Source organism: Polistes dominula, unplaced genomic scaffold (assembly GCF_049000335.1).
Source record: "Polistes dominula isolate Pdom_NZ unplaced genomic scaffold, Pdom_raw_medaka contig_16, whole genome shotgun sequence".
In the NCBI taxonomy this organism is placed as follows: domain Eukaryota; kingdom Metazoa; phylum Arthropoda; class Insecta; order Hymenoptera; family Vespidae; genus Polistes; species Polistes dominula.
This window is the reverse complement of record NW_028301040.1, coordinates 130,827-148,955: the sequence shown is the minus strand read 5'-3', so window position 1 is coordinate 148,955 and position 18,129 is coordinate 130,827. Positions and strand designations below refer to the sequence as shown.

Genomic DNA, 18,129 nt, shown 5'->3' with positions numbered 1-18,129 from the left:
CTCTTCTTTCCTCTCTTCTTTCCTCTCTTCTTTCCTCTCTTCTTTGCTCTTTCTATCTCTCGCTTATTCTTGTTATAGCTAACGTAAACCCTTGAAATCCTTAAGCTTCCCCACGTAGCAGAGATCACATCGTGTTCTTCTCGGAAATGGCATATGGCGGCGGCGGTGGCCCAGATTTACGGGATAATCGAACTTTCATCCTACTCGAATTCGTGCACTTATGTTACCTGATCTTATTCAGCGTAGAAGAAATATTCTATTCATTCTATCGTAGATTTTTTGGATAATGAAATTTCTAAATCTCCTAAAAGTTCAAAAGAATCGAAAGTATTATTTGTCACACGTAACTCTAAATGAAAATATTTTCACTAGAATTTCACCCTGAAAAGAGAAATTTTGGAAAGAGAATATATATTGCGGTAACTTTACTTTTCGAACTTTACTTTTTGTTGTTTATTATTCTGCTGCAATCTACGTTCCTAAGAGTAACTTGTGACTTTGTATTTTATAGTTGTATCGTTGATTAAATGCACAAAGTTCGCTCGAAGGGTTGCAAATTGCAGTTACTGTTTTGGATCTCTCTGGTAATTCATTTCAAGGTGTTACAGTATAACGTGACAACAATTCGAAAGTATTCTATGAACCGCTGGTTAGAATTTCGTTAAAAGCTACCGTGATTACGGTAACTTCTTTCAAATTGGCGAGATTTCCTTCAATTTAGAAATCGGAGCCAATTACGTACGGTCACAACGCTTTCTATTCGATCTTTGTGTGTGTGTGTGTGCGCACGTGCGTGTGTGTCACCGTTTTATCTGCCCTTCGCAATTATCTTCCAATGTAAAACCTTTAACCATTCCAACGTTCGACATGTCCTTCGTATTTCAGGAACTAGAAAACACGTTTACGCGACTGTGAATCAAATGATTATTTTCAAACTTGGGGAAAAAGACAAACGAGAATAAATATATTTACTTGACAAATAATTCCAATGCGAATATTACAAATGATTTATTCAGGGTTCGTACTAACTTCTCAACAAGTTTCAGATTTCTTTCTAAATATAAATGAAAAAGAATATGAGATAGAATTATCAAATAGTTGAGTTAATAAAAGAAAAACATTCGAAATATTTCTTGAAATCTTATTATCGAAGTTTATTATATTATTTTATTATTCATTTTGAAAGATGGTCAACGTGTCTACGATTCTAATTGCAACACAAGACGAATAATAATTATTTGTTCTTTTGTAGCATATTACAACATACTAATATCGATGTGACTATACATAATAAGATGGATCAATTCGTAGTGATCAATAAGTAGCCCTAGGCAAATTACTTAACTAATAAAGAAATAATCTGCACGCAGAAATTTCAATGTGCTTACATTTGTGCACATTTCATGCAATAATCGTTTATCTTCCTCTTCCACTTTAATTCTTGAATTCTTTAAACGTCGATCATCGACTCCATTGTGATAATGAAGCAGAATCGAATAAACTTGATTAAATTAACAACCATTTTTCATTGTCGCTTTTATCTTTGTTTCTTTTACAAATAACTTCCTTTTTAATATTGTTGAAGATAAATCGATGAGAAAATAAAAACAAAATGAAAGAGAGTAAAGGAAGACAGAAAAATATGAAGAAAGTTCTTTTCGTAAACTTTCCAAATGAAAAAGTTGAAGTTAAGTGAATGTTAGGAATCGGTGCTAATTGAATAAAAACTCGAAAAGGTGAACTTCATTATCTGACAAGTCAACAATAGGATCTTTCAATTTATCACCGAACCAATTTGAAAGTTATCGAAATTTCGGATTGATTGAAAAATTCAATATTAACAACAATTGTTGGTGATGCACGTAACCTGATTTTTGTTTAAATCCTCTTAGGGTTGTTTATCTTGGGTATAGGCACTGTGAACAATCCTATCATACAATACACTCTGTCACTTTCTCCTTCTTCTCCTCGGTTTCCGTTCTATTATTATCTCCTTTTCCCCCTAAATCTTCCCCCTAAATCTTCCCTCTAAAGATCTTTAGCGAAAGACGAGGGCAACTTGAACAAAATGAAGCAAAAAAATGTTTTATCCAAGTGGCATTTATCGTACAACCGAGCGGCATCAGCATTTGACGATTTATTAGTAAGTCAGTGAGATGCGGCAAAGAAATGGGCTAAATGTTGAACCAGGAACACCTTTTGGAAAAAGAGATGAACGAAAGACCAGTGTGTACACACCTGCTGGCTCAGCGCATCGATCGATCCATTTCAAATTTTCCTCATTTTCCACCTTCCCCCGTCCGTCCTATTTTCACATCAATCATCCTCTTTTCTCCTTTTTCACCCTCTATGTATCATTGTCTTCCTATTTTTCCACACTACGGATACTCCATCTTGATATATATTTTATTATATTATATTTATAACAAATCTTAGAATTTCTTCAAAAATTCATTCAACGTTTACTACAACCTATTTTGGAAGATTCAAAACTCAAACAAATATATCATTCCTGATAATCTCCATACTTTGGATTGTATATATTTTCAAAGATTATGTTAGAAAAATCGGAAAAGCGTTGAAACAGTTCGAGAAAAAGGATTGTAAAAAGGATTGTTCATAGCTGTCAAGGTTCTCGTCCTGTCACACGTCTTATTTCCGGATTATCCTTGACAATTGGAAAAAGTTCATTTGAACTTTCTTCCATTCTAGTGATTTCTCTTTCTCTATTTATTTTACTATCTTCTCAGCTTGCTTGCTTGCTTGCTTGCTTGCTTGCATTGGTAACAATTTATCGACTAGAATTCGTAATCTACTAAACGTTTTTCAGTTTTTCCTGGAAAGTGTCGACAACACGTTTCTTCTATAGCAAAGTAATAACGTCAACCTTGACTGGACGCAAATTGACTATAAACTATTACAAACTCGCCAAACTTCTGACCATTTTTCCTTTTAAACAATTTCTAATTACAAATCCAATGATTACAATTTAATCAAATCGTTAACGTCAATTCAAACTAATTTGTTATTTCATGGAAAATAGAAATAACGTTGAGTTTCAGTTTTCAGATATAAGACTAATTAAAAAAAAAAAAAAGGTATCCTAATCCTTTGATGTGAACCAACGTAAAACTCCCTATCTATCGATATTCAACTTTCGATTTCAACTACTTTCGCAACAGGTCTCAAGCTACAAGTCCTCCTGACCTCCAGTTATCCTGACCATTACTTACAAAATATAATCCTTTATCCTTGAGACTTGAAATGATTGAAGAAAATACAAAAAAAAAAAAAAAAATTAAAATGTATAGACCATCATAAATATTTATGATCTGAAACGAAAACTTTTTAAAATGCTGGACAATGATAGAGGTTTGGGATGAAATTCGAATAGAAAAAAGAAGAGAATTATTGAATGTTATTTAATTAATGAATATTTCCATATATATTAACGATACTTCAAGCATGAATTTTGCGATATTTATCAAAACGAAATGCACTTTTGATCCAATCTAAATTCTACGATAAAAAATCTTGTTTCTATTTTGAACGATTGTAAAATTGATCATCGAACTTTGATCTTACCTATGGAAATAGTCTGGAAATGTATTGCTAGATGATAGTTTGTATTTAATTATTCAATTATTTTTTTCCCCAACAGAGTATTAATTAAAACTCCGAACAGATACAAAGAAATACTAACCACTGCTTCTACGTGAGCAAGAACATTCGGCGACGAAATAAAATAGCAGAATTAGTGAAACTAAGCTTTCCATAAAGTTGTTTCATTTTATGGTTGCTCTTGTTGTGAGACGGGTATAAAAAACGGGTATAAAAAAAATATAAAGCGTTTTAAAAGTGGCATTAAAATTATGTAAAAAATATTTCCTGATCCACTTGTGTGCTTTTTCGGCTTAAAGCAACAAACAAAAAACAAAAAACAAAAAAGAAAGTATCAAAAGGCTAAGTGAAATAGTATAATAATTGTTGTTTTGTTATCTTTTTGTTGTATTACTTTATCAATTATATTAATATATCTAAACTTGAGAGATGATTTGAACAATAGAATGGTTCAATATTCGAATTGTGTATTAAAGTAGGTAGTACTCGATGCGAGTTCCTATTTCCCTCTCGACCCACCATGAAAGGATTCACGCAAGAAGACCGTTAAGCTTTTCTGAGTTTCCACCTCGTCCGGGTTGAATAATTGCTCCTTAAGATTTACCTGCTTTTCTCTCACCTTACTAGATCTAATAAGTTTCACATTAACCTTTCCTTTTTTCTATGTTTCGTGTATGGCTCAAATGGCATCCCACCATAGATTATATAAGATAACTGAATTGATTCTTAACTCTTCTATCTTCACCAAAGATACTTTCATTCTACAAAGAAATTTAAAAAAAAAATCGCAATCTTCTTTCCCTTGCTCGTAATAAATGTCTTGATGAAATGAATGTAATGAAACGAAATGATCAAATTTACACAACAACAACAACAACAAACTTAAAAATGATCTTTGAGGAAGTAGAAAAAAAAAGAAACAATATATCAAGGAATATCCTTGAAAACACATAAATTCAATGTAGGTTAATCTAATATATATTAATAATAGGTTCTACCTCATTTACTCCAATTTCATGTCTCAGTGCGATCCTGGTGTAGCCGTGGACAGATTCTTCCATGCTCTCTACTCAAGAAGAAATAACAAGCTGATGCCTCTCCTCCTTGGTACAGCGTGTTCTGAGGTAACTGAAACCTTGGCAAAGATCGTACCTTACTGGAACGTGATTCAAGTATCTTTTGGCTCGACCGCACCTGCACTCTCAGATTCGACCGAATTTCCATTGTTCTTGCGAACTGTTGCTCCGGATTCCAGTCACAATTCAGCAAGGATAGCTTTGATTAAACATTATGGTTGGGATACGGTAAACGCGCTTTCACAAACTGGAGATATGTACTCTCTGGTAAGCAATCAGTCACCCTAGTCTAATTACATAGTTTCAATCATGCAAAGTTATATTACAGTATAAGTAGAGTAAAATGTACAAATGTTCAAATATATCGTTAAAGGCAATAAACGATCTAGTGACGGAATTGGAGCAAGCCAACATCTCGTGCAGAGCAACCATCACCTTTGCTGAAAATGATTACAAGGAACAACTGAAAAATTTAAAAGTAAGAATTACTTTAGTGTTAAGAGTAACAATTAAAACTTACAATTAGCTGCTCTAGTTTAATTCTATTTTATTCGACAAAATTTCAATGAAAGCGGAGCCAAGTCTTTAATCAGTGAATTATTGAAAAAGGATGCACATGCACGTTGCGATGATGAGACAGACAATCTTTCGTTTTAAGAAATGGCACACGTGACAAGATACCACCTACTACTACCTGCAGTTACCAGATGATCTTTTGTATAACGGAATTTGTGAAGAAGAATTAGGGTGGTACATTAAAGACCATTAGGTCGACGCGTTAAATGAGGCGAACGCTATTACTCTTACGTTCTCTCCGCTGAACGAAGGAAGGAGAAGGCTCCTGGCCTCCTCCTCTGGCCAGCCCCTGCTGCTCGTTTTCGCGACTACGTGTGAAACAGCCAAGTGCAACCTAGCGTACAAAGTCAAGTGGAATTATTAACCTACTTCTCATATGCATTTTACTTCGTTTTACGATTTTACAACTAACCAAAAAGTCCCACCTAAATCCAACTTTGCTACCATTGTTTAAACGTATAAACAACAATATAAAGAATAATATTAGTAGTCTGTACTACCGAGACTATTCGTTTTGCCTTATAAAAAGCAAAATCGAATAGGAGGGGTTAGAGAGAAGGTTGGTTAGTAAAAAACAGCTAGAAAACAACAAAAGATTTCTTATCGATCGGCTACTACATTCGTAAAACTTTCGAATAGATTCGAGAGAATCGTTTCAACGAGAATTCCTTTGGTAAAGAGGAATTACCCAAAAAAAGAGAACAAACAAATAGAGGAGACATTTTGTCGTCGTCAGCTGCCTGCTAAATAGTGCAAACCAAACAACAGCAACAAAAGAACAACATTAATTCACGTTTATGCGACACTTTAATCGAACTTTACGAAAAAACAATTGTCATCGAGAATACGTTGATATATTAGGGAAAAAAACAAATGATCTACGAAAATTTGAGAAAAAAAAGAAAAAAAGAAAAAAAAGAAAAAAAAGAAAAAAAAGAAAAAGAAGAAAATTTAGTTGGTCGTATGATGTCTCGCTTTAGAAACTCGTAACGATCCTCTCGTCTCCTTGACTATTTTCGTTCTGACGAACAATGTCACTCGCAGATCGTTACGCGAGTTCCCTTTCCTCCTTCTTCTCCTACTCTTTTTCACGTTCTCACGCTCTCTACTTCTCTACTCCTATTTATCTATCTTTCTCTATATCATCCGTTTGATTCCGATAATAACCATTATCGGCTTGTTAATTACGCGATAATTACGTGTACGTTCTATCAACTTGATGTTTCATTACAGGAACTCGATACTCGAATCATCATCGGCAGTTTCTCACCAGAACTAGCACCCCATATATTTTGCCAGGTAAGTTATCTTCTTTTAGGTTATTTCGAACTTGAAAAGTAACTTTTATATTCTAATAAAAAGATGATAAATATTTAATCTGCAGTTATAAGGAAAAAAAAAAGTGCTAATTACTATAGAACTTACATGCATTTGCATTTAATATGGGAGGGTATGCAAACATTGTCAAATTAATGATTTGTTTTTTTTTCTAAGATTTTATTACTAATTTTCTACTAGCACAAACATGTACATTCACAGTATCGTTGTCACAGTAGAACTTTACGAGTTTAATCAGCCATCTAGGTAAGTTCTCAAAGCGTTGTCAAAGTGTTATCAAAGCGTTATCAAAAACGAAACTTTTGCTATAAGGATTAATATGAAAGACAAGATCTTGTACAAACTTCTAGATATTATTTAACAAAACGACATTTTATTTCATCTATTTTGAAAAATACGCTTTTTCAAAGCCTGACATTAAATTGTTAAAAAAAGAGAGAGAGAGAGAGAAAAATAAACCACACCATCAAACAGGATTGCATTCCTTTAAAGTGGACAATCTTTTGAAACAAGTGAGAGAGAGAGAGAGAGAGAGTGTGTGTGCTTTTAAGTTTCTTTAAAAACGTAATGGTTTCCGCGCGCGTTTGAAAGGGATGTAGAATAAAGATGTTTCTCTTAAGAGATATCTTCTTCCTATCTTGAAACTCTGAACGAACTTAACTGTGCGCATCTCCGTGTGAACGCGATAAACAGTCGATGAAATAGAATTTCTTCAATATAGATCTCAAAGATCGATTTGCTAGATCTATCTTATCTTGGTCAAGCTTCAAAACGATCCAACAAACAGATGGTCGATGTTCATCGAGTGCCATTACGTTAAGTAATATCTCTAACGGGTTTTCCTGTCACTCGAACTAATCGATTCGGCCATTGGTTTTTTTCAATATTTAAATAGCCCCTTATTATTCTCATATTCATGAGAGAGAACACTTTTGAATACTTTTTCAAATGTATCATATTTTTCTCTTTGTTCATAATACGAAAAGAAGAATGATGAAAAACATATTGACGTGTCCACAATCTCGAAAGAATAACTTATCGTTGTTTTTTTTTTTTTTTAATACTAACAATACTAACAATACTAACAATATTACGATCACATCGAATTGGAATACAAACGAGTGTCAATATAAAAAATTAAATGATAAAAAGCTAGAACCGTTGAGAGATCAAAATATGCACAATTTCATTCGACGATAATTCATTCTATATTTAATTATTCAGGTTTTTTATTACTATCAATGCGACAATCGAATAATTTTATTACACAATACAAATAACAATTATATGAAAATAAAAAATGTTATCGATATATAATAAGATATTACTTACGCTTACACTTACACTTCGATCGAAACAAACAATAAAATCAAATCAAATCAAAAGTAACATTGCAAATATTATTTTATCTGATGAAGAAAAGTCAGGAATTATAACATAACATATAATAAGATTCAACTTGGAAGTTCTTGAATAATTTGAACTCTGTTAATCTCGACAATGAGAAATTGTCAAATCTGGCCTATATATTTTTGTTATCACTTTGACTACTTTCCTTGGTTGAAGTGCAAAGTAAAGAAAGAAGATCCCGATTTACGACAAAGTGGAAGAGTCCGATACCGTGAAACGATGCTCGCCTATCGATTTTTTCATTCGCCTTCTTTTCCCCTTCTTTTTCTCTTTTTTCTTTTCTATTTTACTTCTTTCTATTTGGTTCGGGGCTTTCGGTTAAAACTACTATCACTTGCTACGAATCGAATTATTTTTCACCAGAGAGTGAGACTTTTTTCCTTTTAATGGATCGAAGTAAAAAAACGAGTTTTCGGTTTTTCTCTTTTTTTCTTTTTTCTTTTTTTTGGAAATCATTAAAACGCGACAGAGTTTGTAATAACGAATGGAAGAACGTATGTGGGAATGTAAAATAGAAAGAAAATAGAAAATAAATGTAACGTTTGACACAATGGTTGTGCATGTAATGCGCGTTTGATTGGTCGAGACGAGAATAGATTGACTTTTTTTCCAATTAATTCTTTTTTTATCTTTTTTCTTTTGAATGTTTATATTTTTCCGAATTGTTACACATTTGTACAACATTGTTTTCCCTTTTTCTTTTTTTTTATGCAATATGGGATATTTCAGTTTGAAGCGAGAAGTTGTACCTTTTAATACACTTACGTTTTAATATCGATTGCCGTTGCTTTTAAAAGTAGTTAAAGGTCGGCGGCGTTGGTTAAAAGAAAAGACAAAAATAAATGGAAGAAAGACGGAAGAGGGTAGGGTAGCTCTATTTCTTCTTGATGTCATTTCTCGTTATACCGAAGATAGCGTCCTACTGTCAAACAAGATTTTCATTAATAATGCGACAATCCGTCTGCCATTTCTTCAATCAGACAATAATTTCACTTGATCTTTCTATTACGTTTCTCAATTGTGACATGTTACATCGAAGATTAATCAAAAGAAAAAAGCCGATTGCCGGATATTAAAGTCAAATAAATGCAATAACGAAAAGAAAGAGAAGTAGAATTTTTGAACGTGTTTAAGAACAGGGAGACAAAAAGTTGTCAAGAAATATGAAAAAGTGAAAACATCCAAAAGAAAAGGTAGGAAACAGGTACAGTTAACTGTACAGGTACTCAAGAAAATTGGATTTCGCTAAAAGAACTGTCCAAAGCTGTTATGAAAATAACTCCGGGTAATTTCAAGAGAAAAATGTTGAAGAGAGTTAAATAAAAGATAGTAGAACAATTAATAATCCATATTGCTTTGTATTGTCTTCCTTTGTTTCCAGGCTTGGAAACTTGGTATGCTCGATGGGGATTACGCTTGGATTCTACCAGGTGACACCATGAACCAGTTTGAGGGGCCTAACGATTACATACCCTCCGGACCTGAGGAATGTACAACATCTCAATTGATGCAACCTTTAGATGGGGTGATCATAGTTAAAAGTCATGATTATACTCTTAAAGGAGAGGTCAGCTATTCCGGTTTGGTAAGATTTCATGAAAAACTAATCAAATCTTTATCTATTTCTTCTGTTAAACTTGAAAATAGCTTAAATTGTCGATTAAGGCTAAAGGTTCACTTATAGTTAGCCAAGCTTCGGTATGGTATACTTATATGGTTACTTCCGATCAAAGTTAAAACCCCATTGTTTTCTCAGCTTACGATCACGAGGATTACACTATATTGTAGATAGTAAGTGAGTAAGAAAATGGTTAGAGAGAGAGGTATAATAATATAGAGGGGTTAGGTTTGTATACTCTTTGTTATGGATACATAATAATCGTAAACTCTTGAAGGGAAGCGAAGACGGGAATAAGCCCGAGAATAGAAAGCTAGTTTGCAGCTGGTTCTTGCTTTTACCATTGTCGAGGCTACTAAGAAATGAACTCCCTGTCATCCCATATTCTTGATTCAAGCGAGCATCGCACGACTTGAGAAAGAGAATGCTTGCAATATCTTACCGACATTCCCAATATCTATCCACAATTATTTCTCATACTCTGATATTAATCAACTAATGAAAACTAGAATGAAAAAAACCTTCAATCTAGCTAGATTTCAATGAAATGAAACAAAAATAATAGGCCGTTTATTTCGTAAGAGTTCTACTTTAAAGTACACTCATTTCTTAATATTTATCGGTTGACGCATTAAAATTCAAATAAAACGTGAAACTCTATTGTCTTATTTTATGATTGCGTCGCCAACGGCACACGTACACTATGACTGCTCTTTTAATATGTGCGTCACAGGGCACGTTTTTTTTTATTTTTTTTTTATTTTAACTGTGCCTTCGCCCATTTCTAAAAGCCGAACATTTCGCGTAGGCAGCGAATGGCCGACTTTTGCTATGTTTCAATTGTCGTCGTCGTCGTTCTTTTCTCTCTCCAATGCCGAAATATTTCAGAAAAGAAAAAAAGAATAAGCCCGGGCACTTCTCTTCTTTAAACCATTCCGCTTCGTGCGTCGATGTTTCTCAAGGACGTAAAAAGAAAAGAAAAAGAAGAAAAAAAGGAAAAATAAAAAGGGAAGAAAAGCTTTATCTAAGAAACAAATAAATGTAAATAATTACATGGTAGAAAATACGAAGCCACATAGACGACGGTGAAATAATAACTGTAAACTCAACTCACTCGTACGCTCTATTTAATTAACTTCAATGTGGACAATAAGTAATTAAAAAAGCCAACAAATGAAAATAATGTTGTTAAATTATGCTAACATGTGTTAAATTTAGCACACATGGTGTAAGTTGATTTAGAGATAGGTCAATAACATCATACAGTATTATCTGGGCACACTGTGTATACCTATGTACATTCATTAATACTAATTGTTTAAAGTTTATTATGTATTTTTACTTATCATGATATAGTATTTAAACAATCGTATATGCTGACTATTGCAATTCCCTTGGTCTAACCGAATATTGGAGTGACAGAAGATCGTTACACAAATTATCTTAGATGACGATTGACAATCTTAATTTATTCAATCATAGTAAATGATTTCAAATAATGTGATTATCCATAAGACAAGAATTTGTTGGCCATACGATAATCAATTTCCGAAATTTGGTCGCTTTCAATTCCCCAGAATTTGCATTTATTAAAGCGACTTGTAACATTAAAGTAATTCTATAATAATCCAAATAGACATTGAAATTTATCAATGTATTCAATTAAACATATTTAGCATATCAAATTTGCATAAACATTAGAAACAGATTTGTTTCATAAAACGATCTATAACACATAATGTGTAATATGCAAACCTTAAAGGGAATATATCATTGGTATTTCTAAGTATCTAATCGATTTGATGAATCATGTTTAAACAAAATTCTGAATCATCTATTTATTTAACAATAAATAATCTCATGTTTTTCACAGACAAGCACAGAATTTATATCGGAACTCGCTAAACGAGGCGTAGCATCTTCCAAATTTGCTGCACAAACGTACGATGCTGTCTGGGCAATGGCATTAGCATTGGATAAAACTGAGACTGAATTAAATGAAATGAACATGACCATGGCTAAATATACCCATCAAAACAAGACTTATGCTAAATATTTGCTCGAACAACTTAAAATCTTACACTTTATCGGTGTTTCGGTAAGCATATCAGAAATGGTTGAATGTCTATGAAGAGAGAAATTACAAAGAAAAAAATCAATCGTACGAGGACATTGGCTTAGTTCGTTGGATGTATTCCTCGAGAAATATACACTATCCATCATTTCTATGTAGCAAAAAGAGGAGGGTTTATTAGCTTAGCGGTGATACGTCGATATATCGCGAAAGTAGTGGAACGAAAGTAGTTGAAGGAAAGTAGTTGAACGAAAGGAGTTTCCCTTTGACGACGCTTTTGCTTTTAGGGGCCGGTTTCTTTTGACGGCGCGGATCGTGTTGGAATCACCGCCTTCTACCAAAGGCAGGGTAAGTTAAAACGCTAGATTAATCTTGATACATTCCCTTTACACCCTGCTAACGCACATAACTAAAAAGAGAGAGAGAAAGCAGTGCTTATTCCAAGGTTAAACGTTGTCCTAAAAATTCCTTACGAACTACCTACTACCACGTGTTGCACTTTTTTTTCTTTCATGCCCTTGCATTGCTGCTGCGATGAAAAAAATGTAATATTCTAAGCACTTTTATCTACAAAAAGAAAATAAAAGAGAATACTAATTATAATCTAATATTCATGATGATACATACGAGTAAAATAGTGTTATATTGATAATTAGTGATGCGCGTGTTGCGAGACGCATATACATGCCTAAAGCTGAGTAGAAATTGTCAGCAATTATCTACGCGTAATACTATAATAAATCGGATATCCTCTCTACATATCGTGGCTAACTGACACGTAAACGCTCGGATGATTCCATTTATGAGATTTCTATTGTGAAGTACACATCCCAACGATTTTCACGCTATATATCCGTTACGATAAAAGCACATTCGTTTATAACCGATATGTCGTAAAAGCTTACATATGAAGCTTCATAGAAGATCATGTTGCCTACTTACATCAGAGTTTCTTCAAAAAAAGAACAAACATTTCTCGAAGAAAATGAGAAAGTTAACTCGTGCTATATCGATTTATTCCTCCACATCAAAGTACAAATTATTATTATTATTTTATTCTTCTTTTTTATTAACTCGATTTACATGATTGGTAAGTGGCCGTGGTAAGTGTTTTGGGAGGTTGTTTAGGATTGATAGGGAGTTTTTTCCCAATCAAGTATGAATAGGGTTTTCTATTCATTGTGTTGATGGATCCATTATCTGGATTTAATTGTTGTTTCTATTTTTGTCGCTATATAGAAACAACATTCATCCATTTCGTTTATCCACTGCATACACTATCTCAGTTTTCCCGTCTTTATTGTTAATGGTCAATGATTGTAATATCTTCGAAGCACTTTCAACATATACAACTTGGAATTGTTGTGTGCTGTTTTGTGTTTGTATGGTTAGATTTGATTCGAGGGTGTGTTCGTCTACACAACAATCGCACCCTACAATCGCACAATGTGCGTACCCCACAAGCTGTGCCCTTAAAACATGGCCTGATGATGAATCTCAGAAAGGAGTCCTATACGTTTTCTAATTGTTTTCTTTCTCCATCTTTCCTGGATTTTCCTTTTAGTCGCCTCTTACGACAAGCAGGGATTACTCTGAGGGCCTTTATTATTATTATTATTAATTAATCATGTTGTTTTGTAACTTATTGTAAATTAGATTTTTCTTTCCTAAAATAATGCTAAAAAAAAATCATTAAATTTGAAGATAGAGAAAAATCTGTTGAAAAATCTTTTGAAAAAGTCGCAAATTAATGATGTTATCTCAACGACGATCATTTATATCGCAGAAAATAATGAACTAAAAATGATAATATTTAATGATAATGATCGTCAAACTCGTAATTAGGAAAATCCCCTTACAGTCTCGATTACCTCGATTTTGTATGGAAATTATGGAAATTGCACATTTAACTGTCATCAACTAAAATGCAGATTACCATATTTTCCAATCAAATAAAGTTCATTGATTTACTTTGATACGATTATGCAGAGAACATAAAAAAAAATGTATTTTCCAATTGAAATACATACTTTCGTCAATAAAATTTCGATGTAAATTTCGTTATTCGATTAAAATCGGTGAAAGATACCTAAGTGACAAAATGCAGCAACAGCAAAATATAAATGAACAAAATCGCATGAAATAATTGAATCGACTAAAGCGAGCTTGAAAATACAGGCAAATCCGATGATGAATATCCAATCAGTTTAGTATAACAAAAAGGGAAATAACCACGAGAACAAATTCAACATTGGACTCTATTAATTTTTCCGATAGCAAGCCGATCAAGTTGCGCATAATATTTATCGCCGCGGTTCAATTAATGAGTCTTTCTTTACCAGTTCTTCCTTCATTTTCAAAGAAATTGCCGATAACGTGAAACGTTATATTTTTCTATATAAAAGTCATATTTTTCTGTATAAAATATGCATTACGATATTTTAATTTACTAACACCAACATACATTTTGATTAACATTTGTCTCACATTTATAGAATTGGATTATATAAAGAAGTTCGAATGATTTTTGTTTAACTTCATTTCCGATCTTAGCTAATAACTAAAAGTTTGCGAATCGTTTGCGAAAACGTAGACGGTTAGGGTGATCTCTAACGATTTGTACAAGTTGAAAAGTAGAGGCCGTAAGGCATTTCCGATATAAAGGAGATCGCGAACTATAAAACGAAAAAGGAGGAGGATCATCGTAGGATGGAAGCGAACGGGGCCAAAGATACTTGGCATTCTAACTACTGGATATTGGCAAAGCGATGATGAATAATTAATCGAAAGAGAAGTTCCCTTGGGAAAACGATAGGCAAGATAAAAGGTTAAGATAAAAGGCAAGATAAAGAGATATCTCGTGTGATAGAGATAAAAAGAGATGGTAGAAGATAGATAGCGTTGGTCAATATTACTGTTCTCTCGAAGAATTTCAAATGTTTGTGTGTTCGTGAAAGATAGAAACGGATTGACGGTGAAACTAGTGTCAAATTTAGACGACCATTTACTTCCTGTCTCGAAATCGAATTAAATTCGACGCTGATAAATGCATCGTAGCGAATACGAGAGCACGTTGACTATAATCGGATTTTTATACATCCGAACGCGTATAACATAATGAAATAACAAAATGAATTTCAGTGGACGATGCGACGGCGAGAGGAATCAAAAACATTGTCGCATTTTCAAACTGATTAATGTTTAAAGAACATTTATAAGAAGAAGATTATTCTTGAGAAAGTGGACAAAATCTGTGATAAAAATAAATCAAAAGAAAATAGGAGCAGGTGCTCACGACTATATATTTATGAAATTTACGACAATGGTCGAAAGGTCAAGAAGAGAGGAAGAGAGGAAGAGAGAGGTCTTCTCTTATTCGTAAGAAACAATCCCGATGCATAATTTGAGTGAACCCGACAGCATTGGAATGCTTATGGTAGTACGCCAAGTATTCATGGTGAAATAATAGGTGGAAGGGAGGTAGGGGGACTATATAAGTGCATTCTGCGCATGCAAAGACGTCTAGGAAAATGTATGACCATCGATAAAGAAACGTAACGTATGTCCTTTGGTATCTCCTATAATATCACGATAAATAGTTGGAGACATATGGAAAAGAAGGGCCCGCCCATTAATTCGACGAGATTTCATAGTCTTGTTTACTGGTACAACCCGATCGATCACAAGTGAAAAGAAAAGAGAACAACGAGAAGAGCGAAACAGCAAACCGTGTCGAAAAATCGAGGCCGCGATTCATTACTTTCTTTGTCTCCACTCAATTGTCTCTCTCTCTCTCTCTCTCTCTCTCTCTCTCTCTCTCTCGGTCGACGAAAAATCAAGCTGGACTACTGGAGAATCGTACAATCTCTTAAAAGCTTCGACAACAAATTCTGACGTGTATACCTTTCTCTATTCCTATTTAAATCCTTATCTCTCCCAAGACTTTGATACGGATAGATCAATATTCCGGATATTCAAATATACCGGAGAAGGAAATATCGATTCGATGATCAGCAAATCTTTCAAGATTCCCTTAGGATGATATCCAAAGTTAAAAAAAGAAAAAAACAAAATAGAAAGAATGATATTTCCTGTGACATTACGACAGAGTTCTTTTCATTCGTTGTCAACATTTTCGACACCCTCACGACGTGGATGAACAAGTGGATGAACAAGTGGATGAACAGCCTTAACCTTTACGAGTTCTACAAACACTGCTAACATTTTCTTTTATTCCTATTTTGTATCTATTGTAATTCTATTGTGTAATGAACTGGTCAGGAATTTAGTTTGAACCATGTCTTTCGACTGAGAGATTGGATATATTTCTGTTGTTCCTTTTTTTTAATTGTTCCACCTATCCGATTGAGGAGGTCTTACGTTCGTCGAATTGTATCGAACGATCCTACGGCTATAATCCATCAAATAGCATGTCGAAGGGTGGTGTCATTGGACCTTTCCGATGAGATACACTTCGAGAACGCAAACCCCAAAGGCAAAAAAGAATAAAAGGGAAAGAGGAAAAGAAGGAAAGCAAAGTTTGGACATATTTTTTCTGACAATACTGATAAATCGTATGACAGAAAGTTGATATCTTGTAACAATACTGATCTTGTGACCTAAAAAGTCTACTACACAGAATACAAAAAATGATAAGAAAATAGTAAACTAAAGTTTGACTCCCCTCTTCATTAGACATTAATGAAGGCATTTTGTGTTGGTATAGCAACGTTTCATTATTCCAATCATTTTAACATTATCTTCTGACGCTTCTTTAATGAAAGAGAAATAGAGAGGAGAGAGAGAGAGAGAGAGAGAGAGAGAGAGAGAGAGAGAGAGAGGGAGAAAGTTATAAAGAGAAAAAAAAGACAAGACAAGACAAGACTTTGACGGGAAACCCTTTGTCGAGATATTTTTTTAGAAAGTTTATTTACCGTAAGAGCTTGCACCAACAACAATGACAAAAAAAAAAGGGAAAAAGGGAAAAAGGGAAAAAGGGAAAAAGAAAAAACAAAGGCGTATAACAGCAAAAATATAAAGCAAATGTGTACAATGTTAGATGTTACTTAGGGAAGAAGAACAAAAAAAGGAAATAAACTTTTTCAAATAGAACCGAGAAGTTGTGAGAAAAAGAGAAAGAGGGATGCGTACTATTGCATATCTGAATACGTCATGTAAAGAAGTTCGCACGAGTCCTTTCCTGTCACACGTTTGTCAAGGGAAATTACCTGTTCCATGTACCCAGTCGAAAAATGTTACGAATAAAGCTTTCTAGGACGCGAAAGTAAAGGCGCTTGGATAAATAACTTTTACAATGATTCAATTTGATTGTAACAAAGTGTCACGTCATTTTGTCACGTCATTTTGTCACGACAGGGAGTAGCTATTATTTTTTTAATATGTACTTCTCCTCTCTGAAATAATTCACTTTTCTCTTTTTTTTTTTTATATATATATAGAAATAAAAAGTTGGACAAATTATGGTAGGAAGAAGGGGAAAAAAAAGAAAAAAGAAGGAAAAAGAAAGTTTCGACGAAAGTTCAGGAAAAGAAACAGAGGTAGGAAACAAGTTAAATTCCAAGTTGAGAAAAAAGTTTTGCACTCTTTGTATCGAAGCATATTTTATGAAATCGAGTGTAGACAAAAGGATGATTACAAATGAAAGTCAAAATCTTTCTTTTATGCTTTCGGAATAAAGTTCATGCTTTTTACATTTCTTTTTTTTTTTTTTTTTTTGTTAACAAAAAAAAAAAAAGAGATCGGTAAAAATTCTTGAAACAATGATGATCGATATAAAATATTTTTTTGTTTTTTAAGTGACATCGATGACAAATAAACCCCAAAGTAATTTCGTTTAATGATCCCCAGTTTGCGAAGGACTCTTAAAATGGTCCATAAAGAACAGATAAGAAGAAGGAACGTTTATATACCAATGTGAGATGTTTTTCAGGATGCATAGTGAATCGTTTTAATGTGTGGTTAAATATTTTTTTCAAAGATTCATCATAAAATACGGAGGGCGATTTATTCTAATTTTTATTTTTATCCTTCGATTCTTGTCGCCTATCTTTTTTATATTTTTTATTATTAAATTTTTTCTCTCTCTCTCTCTCTCTCTCTCTCTCTCTCTCCCTCTACTGTTTTACGATCTAACGATTCAGGAATCAAAGTCATCAAATGATCAGTAAATATAAAAGTACGAAAGATATCAATAATTTATTCGAATCTCATAATACGCTCGAAATCGTTTCGAGGAGAGTTTTACTGCGAAAGGAGGAGGAGGAGGAGGAGGAGGAGGAGGTGGATGAGGTGGAGGATTCATCGACGTGGACATTGCCGAGCACTTTTACGACTTTAATTTTGTCATCTTTTCAGCAGATACATAGATATATATCTGAGAAATCTATCAGCACAGA

At 33.5% G+C, this 18,129-nt stretch overlaps 1 protein-coding gene across 7 annotated transcripts in view; it reads left to right on the top strand.

The window, feature by feature from the left end:
* Window positions 1-18,129, top strand: part of GABA-B-R3 (gamma-aminobutyric acid type B receptor subunit 3) — a 48,068-nt gene that overhangs the window by 20,379 nt on the left and 9,560 nt on the right. For 6 of the 7 annotated variants that reach the window (XM_015329246.2, XM_015329249.2, XM_015329247.2 and 3 more), the window contains 6 exons: window positions 4,647-4,964; window positions 5,071-5,175; window positions 6,507-6,572; window positions 9,403-9,606; window positions 11,513-11,737; window positions 12,001-12,061. In XM_015329246.2, the coding sequence (XP_015184732.2) occupies window positions 4,647-4,964; window positions 5,071-5,175; window positions 6,507-6,572; window positions 9,403-9,606; window positions 11,513-11,737; window positions 12,001-12,061 (979 nt within the window). The remainder of the gene's footprint in view (window positions 1-4,646; window positions 4,965-5,070; window positions 5,176-6,506; window positions 6,573-9,402; window positions 9,607-11,512; window positions 11,738-12,000; window positions 12,062-18,129) is intronic. The other variant, XM_015329243.2, reaches the window with a different exon arrangement.